General features: G+C 43.6%; 1 protein-coding gene across 1 annotated transcript; it reads left to right on the forward strand.

The window, feature by feature from the left end:
• Positions 1–7,418: 7,418 nt before the first annotated feature.
• On the forward strand, positions 7,419–9,426 carry LOC112224931 (TLR adapter interacting with SLC15A4 on the lysosome). The gene is made up of 2 exons (XM_024388528.2): positions 7,419–7,600; positions 7,824–9,426. Exon 2 carries the CDS (start codon positions 7,826–7,828, stop codon positions 8,972–8,974), a length of 1,149 nt encoding a protein of 382 aa, XP_024244296.1. The 5' UTR covers positions 7,419–7,600; positions 7,824–7,825; the 3' UTR covers positions 8,975–9,426.
• The last annotated feature ends 1,633 nt before the right edge of the window (positions 9,427–11,059 follow it).

Consider the following 11,059-nt stretch of genomic DNA (forward strand, 5'->3'; position numbering starts at 1 on the left):
GAGACAGAATGTATCTCCTTCCTGTGCGGTATGACGGCTGCGTGGTCTATGGTGTTTGTACGTGTGTACTTTTGTTTGTACAGATGAATGTGGTACCTTCAGGCATTTGGAAATTGCTCTCAAGGATGAACCAGACTTGTGGAGGTCTACAATTTTTTGTTCAGAGGTCTTTGTTCTGAGGTCTTGGCTTATTTCTTTTGACTTTCCCATGACGCAAAGAGGCACTGAGTTTGAAGGTAGGACTTGAAATACATCCACAGGTACTCCTCCAATTGACTCAAATGATGTCAATTAGCCTATCAGAAGCTTCTAAAGCCATGACATCATTTTCTGGAATTTTCCAAGCTGTTTAAAGGCACAGTCAACTTAGTGTATGTAAACTTCTGACTCACTGGAATTGTGATACAGTGAATTTTAAGTGAAATAATCTGTCTGTAAACAATTGTTGGAAAAATTATTTGTGTCATAATCAAAGTAGCCGAATTGCCAAAACTATAGTTTGCTAACAAGAAATTTGTGGAGTGGTTGAAAAACGAGTTAATTATTCCAACCTAAGTGTATGTAAACTTCAGAATTCAACTGTATGGATATTTATTTTAATTTTACATTTTTAAATTCAGGCAGGAACACAGCCTTTCTAATCGACCTGGCCTGGTATCCTGGAAGGATATTGACCCCATCCTGTCAGTAGAGGATGCCTGGTTGCTCTTTAGAAATGCTTTCCTTGCCATCTTAAATAAGCATGGACCATTCAAAAAATGTAGAACTAAAAACAGATATAGCCCTTGGCTCACCCCAGACTTGACTGCCCTTGACCAGCACAAAAACATCCTGTGGCGTTCTGCATTAGCATTGAATAGCCCCCTTGATATGCAACTTTTCAGGGAAGCCAGGAACCATTATACTCAGTCAGTAAGGAAAGCAAAGGCTAGCTTCTTCAAACAGAAATTTGCATCCAGTAGCACTAATTCCAAAAAGGTTTGGGGCACTGTAAAGTCTATGGAGAATAAGAGTACCCCCTCCCAGCTGCCCACTGCTCTGAGGCGAGGAAACACTGTCACCACTGGTAAATCTACGATAATCGATAATTTCAATAAGCATTTTTCTATGGCTGGCCATGCTTTCCACCTGGTTACCCCTACCCCGGCCAAAAGCAACTTGCCCAAGCCCCCCCCCCCCACTTCTCCTTCACCCAAATCCAGACCTCTGATGTTCTGAAAGAGCTGCAAAATCTGTATCCCTACAAATCAGCTGGGCGAGACAATCTGGACCCTGTCTTTCCAAAATGATCAGCCTAAAGTCTTGCAACCCCTATTACTAGCCAGAAAATAACATTGTAGGATTTTTTATATTTATTTATTTATTTATTTTATTTATTTTTTATTTGCAAATTATGGTGGAAAATAAGTATTTGGTCAATAACAAAAGTTTATCTCAATACTTTGTTATATACCCGTTGTTGGCATTGACAGAGGTCAAATGTTTTCTGTAAGTCTTCACAAGGTTTTCACACACTGTTACTGGTATTTTGGCCCATTCCTCCATGCAGATCTCCTCTAAAGCAGTGATGTTTTGGGGCTGTTGCTGGGCAACACAGACTTTCAACTCCCTCCAAAGATTTTCTATGGGGTTGAGATCTGGAGACTGGCTAGGCCACTCCAGGACCTTGAAATGCTTCTTACGAGGCCACTCCTTCGTTGGGATCATTGTCATGCTGAAAGACCCAGCCACGTTTCAGCTTCAATGCCCTTGCTGATGGAAGGAGGTTTTCACTCAAAATCTCACGATACATAACCCCATTCATTCTTTCCTTTACACGGATCAGTCGTCCTAGTCCCTTCGCAGGAAAACAGCCCCAAAGCATGATGTTTCCACCCCCATGCTTCACAGTAGGTATGGTGTTCTTTGGATGCAACTCAGTATTCTTTGTCCTCCAAACACGATGAGTTGAGTTTTTACCAAAACGTTATATTTTGGTTTCATCTGACCATATGACATTCTCCCAATCTTCTTCTGGATCATCCAAATGCTCTCTAGCAAACTTCAGACGGGCCTGGACATGTACTGGCTTAAGCAGGGGGACACGTCTTGCACTGCAGGATTTGAGTCCCTGGCGGTGTAGTGTGTTACTGATGGTAGGCTTTGTTACTTTGGTCCCAGCTCTCTGCAGGTCATTCACTAGGTCCCCCCGTGTGGTTCTGGGATTTTTGCTCACCGTTCTTGTGATCATTTTGACCCCACGGGGTGAGATCTTGCGTGGAGCCCCAGATCGAGGGAGATTATCAGTGGTCTTGTATGTCTTCCATTTCCTAATAATTGCTCCCACAGTTGATTTCTTCAAACCAAGCTACTTACCTATTGCAGATTCAGTTTCCCAGCCTGGTGCAGGTCTACAATTTTGTTTCTGGTGTCCTTTGACAGCTCTTTGGTCTTGGCCGTAGTGGAGTTTGGAGTGTGACTGTTTGAGGTTGTGGACAGGTGTCTTTTATACTGATAACAAGTTCAAAAAGGTGCCATTAATACAGGTAACGAGTGGAGGACAGAGGAGCCTCTTAAAGAAGAAGTTACAGGTCTGTGAGAGCCAGAAATCTTGCTTGTTTGTAGGTGACCAAATACTTATTTTCCATATTTTTCTCATTTTGTCTGTCATAGTTGAAGTGTACCTATGATGAAAATTACAGGCCTCTATTATCTTTTTAAGTGGGAGAACTTGCACAATTGGTGGCTGACTAAATACTTTTTTGCCCCACTGTATATCCATCCTGCCCTGCATTTCTAAAATCTTCGAACGCCAAGTTAGCAAACAGATCACCGACCATTTTGAATCCCACCGTACCTTCTCCACTCTGCCATCTGGTTTCCGAGCTGGTCATGGGTGCACCTCAGCCACGCTCAAGGTCCTAAACGATATCATAACCGCCATCTATAAAAGACAGTACTGTGCAGCCGTCTTCATCGACCTGGCCAAGGCTTTCGACCAAGGCAGGCTTGACTGCCTTGCCTGGTTCCCCACCTACTTCTCAGATAGAGTTCAGTGTGTCAAATCGGAGGGCATGTTGTCTGGACCTCTGGCAGTGACTATGGGGGTTTCACAGGCTTCAATTCTCGGGCAGATTCTTTTCTCTGTATGTATCAATGATGTCACTCTTGCTGCTGATGATTCTCTGGTCCACCTCTACGCAGACAACACCATTCTGTATACATCTGGCCCTTCTTTGGACACTGTTAACAAACCTCCAAATGAGCTTCAATGCCATACAACACTCCTTCCATGGCCTCCAACTGCTTTTAAATGCTAGTAAAACTAAATGCATGCTCTTCAACCGATCACTGCCCGCACCTGCCCACCCGACTAGCATCCCTACTCTGGATGGTTCTGACTTAGAATATGTGGACAACTACAAATACCTAGATGTCTGGTTAGACTCTATACTCTCCTTCTAGACTCACATTAAGCATTTACAATCCAAAATGAAATCTATAATCAGCTTCCTATTTCGCAACAAAGCTTCCTTCACTCATGCTGCCAAACATACCCTCATAAAGCTGACTATCCTACCGATCCTTGATCCTTAGCCTCCAACACTCTCTCAGCAAACTGGATGTAGTCTATCACAGTGCCATCCGTTTTGTCACCAAAGCCCCATATACTACCCACCATTGCGACCTGTATGCCCTCGTTTGCTGGCCCTCACTACATATTCATCGCCAAACCCACTGGCTCCAGGTCATCTATAAGTATTTTCTAGGTATCTCAGCTCACTGGTCACCATAGCAACACCCACCTGTAGCACGAGCTCCAGCAGGTATATTTCACTGGTCATCCCCAAAGCCAACACTTCTTTTGGCCGCCTTTCCTTCCAGTTCTCTGGTGCCAATGACTGGTGCAAAAATCACTAAAGCTGGAGTCTTATATCTCCCTCCCTAACTTTAAGCATCAGCTGTTAGAGCAGTTTACCTATCACTGTACCTATACACAGCCCGTCTGTAAATAGAACAGCCAACTACATCATCCCTATATTGTTATTTATCCTCTTGCTCTTTTGTACCCCAGTATCACTACTTGCACATCATCTTCTGTACATCTATCACTCCAGTGTTAATGCTAAATTGTAATTATTTCACCTCTATGGTCTATTTATTGCCTTACCTCCCTACTCTTCTCCATTTGCACACACTGTACATAGATTTTTCTATTGTGTTTTTAACTGTACGTTTGTTTATGTGTAACTCTGTGTTGTTTTTTGTCACACTGCTTTGCTGGCCTACCTGGTTAAATAAAGGTACAATAAAATATGTTGAATAAGTCAAGGGGTAGGAATATTTTCTGAAAGCACTGTATTTGTTTCCGCTTTCATCTGTGTCTGGTGTTAGCTAGTTACAGGCTAGCTAGGTTTTCAGCCATGGAACAAATAGGGAGAAAGGGTCATTTAAAACTCTGAAGCAGTTGTTATGTCAACACATCCTACAGTGCTGCTGTTAACCGCAGTCCAAAAGACAAGCCAAATGGGAGATGTTTAACCTTTCTAGGGCAGGCGTTCCGCTAGCGGAACCCCTTGAAAACATTCCACTGAAAAGGCAGCGCGCGAAATTCAAAAATATAATTTAGAAATATGTAACTTTCACACATTAACAAGTCCGATACAGCAAATGAAAGATAAACTTCTAGTTAATCTACCCATCGTGTCCGATTTCAAAAACGCTTTACAGCGAAAGCACAACATATGTTAGGTCAGAGCCAAGTCAAATAAACACAGCCATTTTTCCAGTCAAAGATAGGAGTCACAAAAAGCAGAAATATAGATTCAATTAATCACTAACCTTTGATGATCTTCATCAGATGACACTCATAGGACATCATGTTACACAATACATGTATGTTTTGTTCGATAATGTGCATATTTATTTCCAAAAATCTCAGTTTACATTGGCGCGTTACGTGCAGTAAAGTTTTGATTCCAAAACATCCGGTAATTTTACAGAAATACTAATAATAAACATTGATAAAAGATACAAGTGTTATTCACAGAATTAAAGATAGACTTCTCCTTAATGCAACCGCTGTACCAGATTTTTAATATTTTTTATGGAGAAATCATAATCTGAGTATGGTGCTCAGAGCCCAATCCAGCCAAAGAAATATCTGCCATTTTGGAGTCAACAGAAGTTAGAAATAACATTATAAATATTCACTTACCTTTGATGATCTTCATCAGAAGGCACTCCCAGGAATCCCAGGTCAAACATAAATGACTGATTTGTTCCATAAAGTTCCATAAAGTCCATAATTTATCTCCAAATAGCCACTTGTTGTTAGCGTGTTCAGCCCAGTAATCCATCTTCATGAGGCGCGAGCACTACGTCCAGACAAAAACTCGAAAAGTTCCGTTACAGGTCATAGAAACAAGTCAAACGATGTATGGAATCAATCTTTAGGATCTTTTTAACATAAATCATCAATAAGGTTCCAACAGGAGAATTCCATTGTCTGAAGAAAAGCACTGGAACGAGAGCTAACTCTGTCGGGACCGCGCATCACGAGCCTGAGACACTCTACCAGACCCATGACTCATTCAGCTCCCACTCCCCCCTCCTTTATAGCAGAAGCCTGAAAGAAGTTTCCAAAGATGGTTGACATCTAGAGGAAGCCTTAGGAAGTGCAACTTGACCCCATAGACACTGTGTATATGATAGGCCAAGCTTTGAAAAACTACAAACCTCAGATTTCCCACTTCCTGGTTGGATTTTTCTCAGCTTTTCCCCTGCCATATGCGTTCTGTTATACTCACAGACATCATTCAAACAGTTTTAGAAACTTCAGAGTGTTTTCTATCCAATACTAATAATAACATATATTAGCATCTGGGACAGAGTACGAGGCAGTTCACTCTGGGCACGCTATTCATCCAAAAGTGAAAATGCTGCCCCCTATCCCAAAAAGGATTTAAAAAAAAAACTATTGACACCATTAATGCATTTGCAATGTAGTTTGAGTTGCTCCAAATAGATGAATTTACTACAACACTGCATCCAAGTTTCTTGACACAGGCGTTTCAAAGAGCTGTCAGTCAAGGCGAACTCATTAATATAAGCTCACTGAAAACAGCCTGTTTTCTCAAACTTCCATGTAGTTTTTTCAAAGACTTTGAGCATTTCTATCCCCCTAAAATATTATGGGTGACATTTCATTCACTCAAAAGGCTATTTTCCATGGGAATCAGAATGCCTGTTCGGGACCTTTAATGATAACATTTGCCTCCAGTAGGAAAACGCTTGGTGAGGTCCATAGGATTGAAAATGAACGAATGTCACTAACAAATACAGTCGTGGGTGGCAACTACAATTCAGTCGAAAGGCAAGTCACTCTGGTAATTATAGCTTTACAATAAGCAGTGTGTGAATTTAACACTGTTCCAGTGTCTGTACAGGTCCACACTTTCAGTGTTAATTTAATAAATTACGGATTACACTATGCGTAATATCTGTCTAAATATCCCCTCCAAATAAATAATTAAGGTGACTGCGGTGTCATGTTTCAGGCCCTGTGAACACCATTGTTGCGCTGGTTCTCTGCTGGCCAACAGACGCAAGGCGAAGATCTGCAATCTGCATTGACTCATCTATTGACTAAGGAGCCCTAGACTGGAGAGTGAACACAAGAAAACGACCCCCCTCCCACCTCTACTCTGCAAATCTTTTCATGACCGCAATAGAACTATACAGTATATAGATTGTAGACTGAGGGATCCCCCAACACATTAATTGATTCCCTTATCAGATAGGCTCAACCCTCCATGGCACCTATGGTTACACAATGTGTCAGAGCGGACCTGACTGACTATGCAGGGTCTGGTTTCTAGCATAACACTGAGCTGCCCAAAGTCTTGGGTTTCAAACAGGAAATGATGAGTTGTGGTTGCATGACCAAAGGCTGGAGCGTGAGGCCACACTTCCCTTTCTGTCACCTGTAAACAGACCAGACGCTTGGGCAGGGCCACCACACACACACACACACACACACACACACACACACACACACACACACACACACACACACACACACACACACACACACACACACACACACACACACACACACACACACACACACACACACACACACACACACACTTTCTGTCAGTTTGAGACATAAGGTGAAAGGGAGAGTCCAATTTATATTTGTTTAGCTTAGTGTGAAATTTCTTTCTCCTTAAATCAATCTTTCCTTCCTCTTTTAAACCCCTCACCTGTGCTTTCCTTCCTCTTTTAAACCTCTGTGCTTTTTTCAGTGGAAAACAAAACTGTATTGTTTCATGTTCAGGACATTGACAGATGCTATGATGGAGGATATGGAAGACAGCCCTCTCACTTCCTCTTGGTCTTGTATAAAGCTTAAAGCAATGGTACCTACACTTGTCACAACCACTCACTCACACTGCTCTATGGTACTGCACTGGCTTGGTACAATAGACCTGGAGACACTGACATGAATAGAGCGAGGAGAGGAGCACACATCCAACTCAGAGCAACAGTTGGTGGACTGCACGACTGCTTGAATAGTGTTACTTCATTTGACGTGTTGCATCGTTTGAATTTGAAGGTAAGGAGTCAAAACAAAAATGCATATTTCTACCCAGTGTATGAATACATTGTACAATATAAACAAATATATTCAAAAGGGATTCAAAGACAGTTTATCCACAATCTGCTGTAAACTGACCAAAGACAGTTTATCCACAATCTGCTGTAAACTGACCAAAGACAGTTTATTCACAATCTGCTGTAAACTGACCAAACGGCTGTATATGTGTGTTCCTTTCCAGCCATGCTGTGTGAGAGCATACTATGGAGCATGACCTACTGTAGTGACCAGGAGAGTCTGGACCCTCTCCCCCCTGTGATAGAGCCCCCCACGAGTAGCGTGAGGGCTGGCTCACAGCCAGTTAAAGCCGCCCCGCTCTTCACACTACAGGCCTCTCCAGACCAGCCAAGCAGAAAGGGCCACTCCATCCTGCCTAGAGTGGCCCAAGACCAGAGGCCCTACCGGTTGAGTGCCCAAATCCAGCCCCAGGGTTCTTCTCTACAGCAGGCCTTGCATTCCCAGAGGCCCCATCCTGGCAGACACATTTCCCCAGAGATGGAGATCCCTGGGCAGGCTCGTTCTGGTGGCGACGTCCCTTTCCTGGTGCCCTCTTCCTGCCAGAGCATCTGTCAGAACTACAGCGACCTCCACATCGGGGGGGACCAGGTGCTGCCTCTTTCGGATCACGATGGGGAGCTCCTGCCCTGCAGTGATACCCAGGCCGACGGCCCCTTCCTCTATTCCTGTGACGTCCTCCCAGCCGCAGATGACTCTCCCCCAGGTCGGGCCTCTGAAGACAGGCCACTGCGTCCTCTCCAGGGGGGCTCAGGCTTGGGATCCTCCCGCTGGAGGGCGGGGAGCGGCCGCGACCAGAGCTTCCTCCTCCAGGGGTGTGAGGGGCCCCTCTCCAACTCACTGCTCAACCGCTACCTGGAGCACAAGCTACTGGACCTGTACCAGCAGTACATGCTGGAGAGCATGGCCCGGGAAGGGGGTTGTAATGAGGGTTTCCCCAGCCACCTGCTGGCTTCAGAGCTGCTTCTTACCAGCTTGGATCAGATCACGTTGCAGCTGAGCCGTGAGGGCCACCTAGAAGCGGGCCGGGCCAAAGACATGGTGCTCAGCTGCCTGCTGAGGGTGGCCAGCGGCCTGCAGTCCAGTGAGATCAGTACTCCCCTGCTCCAGATCTCAACTGACCTGCAGCTCCCCACTGCTACTGCTGCTACTGTTACTACTGCTGTTACTGCTGCTACTACTACTGTTGCTGTTACTGCTGCTACTGTTACTGCTGCTTCTACTTATACTACTACTGCTGCTGGTGCTGGTGGCCTAGGAGTACTTCAGGGACCGCTCAACTTCACAACTGACCCCCCAGTTAAAGACATCCTTTGACCCCTGAAACAACTGCACTCAGAAACCGTCTTGTTACTGAGGTCCAACCAACTTGACTCAGCTCTCCTCCAGTACTATACAGTTTCACTGTCCCCCTAGTTTTAAAAAATAGCCTCTGAACAGGGAAGGACCAGGAGGGAGTGTGTGCAGCTATGTTTTTAACCCTAATGGAAAATGTAAATTGTTGCTACCTTTCCTAATTTGGTATTACCTTCACTCAGACTCTGTCTATCCTCTCAGTTCCCCCTACACACCATTCTCTTATAATGAAACGAAACAGCTGTCAAATAGCTGCAGTGATATAATATCCATATTGAGGTGGAAATGCAGTGGTGGAGAGGGAAGACATCTGTACTGTTGTCATGTTTTCATGAAGAGAACATGACCTTCTATCTAATGTTTTTATCTTGGTTTTTTTTGTCTGTGAAAAATCAATAAACATGTTGATCACACAAATGTCAGTTACTCTGATACGGATCCCAGTAGAGTGGATCGTTCCCAATGCATTCTCATAACAGTGGTGTACACTAAATGTAGTCCTGTGGTGATATAACATGTGAGTGGTCAAAGTGTTGGCGCAAACACTCACATTGCTTCAATGAATGTAGATCTCACAACCATCTAGCTCGTTTTATGCGCCATAGGCAGTAGCTGAGTAGTGACGTGTGCTCTGCCTTTTGTATTTTTTCAAGCAACCACAAGAGGGGAGCCGAGAGTTGTATCTCTGCAGAACAGGCAGGAAGGCAGGCACAATCTCCTTCTGCCACATTTTTATTTCTTTGTCTCATGTTTCCTCTCTCTCTCTCCAACTGACCCTTTCCCTTATTTGCAACATAGCCTAAGTTGTTAGGAGTGATCTCTCTCTCTCTCTCTCTCTCTCTCTCTCTCTCTCTCTCTCTCTCTCTCTCTCTCTCTCTCTCTCTCCTGTCCTAACCCTCTCCTTGAACTCATCCAGCTAATGGGTTGTTATTTTCCACTCCCTGTTGTCTACTGCCAATGATGTTATCACAACTAAGTCTTAAATCTATTGTACAGGCCACACAAAACTTTCCTGTGTGAATGTGTGTGTGTTTAACTTTACATATGTATGTATGTGTGTGTGTGTGTGTATCTGTACAGTACCAGTCAAACATTTGGACACACCTACTCAATCAAGGGTTTTCCTTATTTTTATAAGAATTTGTTCTTAACTGACTTGCCTAGTTAAATAAAGGTAAAATAAAAATAAAAAGCCCTTACACAGCCTGGAGGTGTGTTCTGGGTCATTGTCCTGCTGAAAAACAAATGATAGTCCCACTAAGCACAAACCAGATGGGACGGTGTATCGCTGCAGAACACTTATTGGTGTCCTTTAGTAGTGGTTTCTTTGCAGCAATTCAACCATGAAGGCCTGATTCACGCAGTCTCCTCTGAACAGTTGATGTTGAGATGTGTCTTTTACTTGAACTCTGTGAAGCATTTATTTGGGCTGCAATTTCTGAGGCTGGTAACTCGAATGAACTTATCCTCTACAGCAGAGGTAACTCTGGGTCTTCATTTCCTGTGGCGGTCCTCACGAGAGCCAGTTTCATCATAGCGCTTGATGGTTTTTGCGACTGCACTTGAAGAAACGTCCAAAGTTTTTGAAATGTTCCGTAGTGACTGACCTTCGCGTTTTAAAGTAATGATGGACTGTCGTTTCTCTCTGCTTGTTTGAGCTGTTCTTGCCATAATATAGACTTGGTCTTTTACCAAATAGGGCTATCTTCTGTATACCACTCCTACCTTGTCACAACACAACTGATTGGCTCAAACGCATTCCACAAATTAACTTTTAACAAGGCACATCTGTTAATTGAAATGCATTCCAGGTGACTACCTCAAGAAGCTGGTTGAGAGAATGCCAAGAGTATGCAAAGCTGTCATTTAAGTAAAGGTCGGCTACTTTGGAGAATCTCAAATATAAAACATAATCTGATTTGTTTAACACTTTTTTTTGTGTTATTTCATAGGTGTGTCCAAAATGTGGTACTGTATGTACTGTATGACTGGTACTGTATGTATGTCTGTGTGAGTAGATGTACATGTTTGTGTGAAATTGTGCAT

Source organism: Oncorhynchus tshawytscha, linkage group LG26, assembly GCF_018296145.1.
Source record: "Oncorhynchus tshawytscha isolate Ot180627B linkage group LG26, Otsh_v2.0, whole genome shotgun sequence".
Classification (NCBI taxonomy): Eukaryota; Metazoa; Chordata; class Actinopteri; order Salmoniformes; family Salmonidae; genus Oncorhynchus; species Oncorhynchus tshawytscha.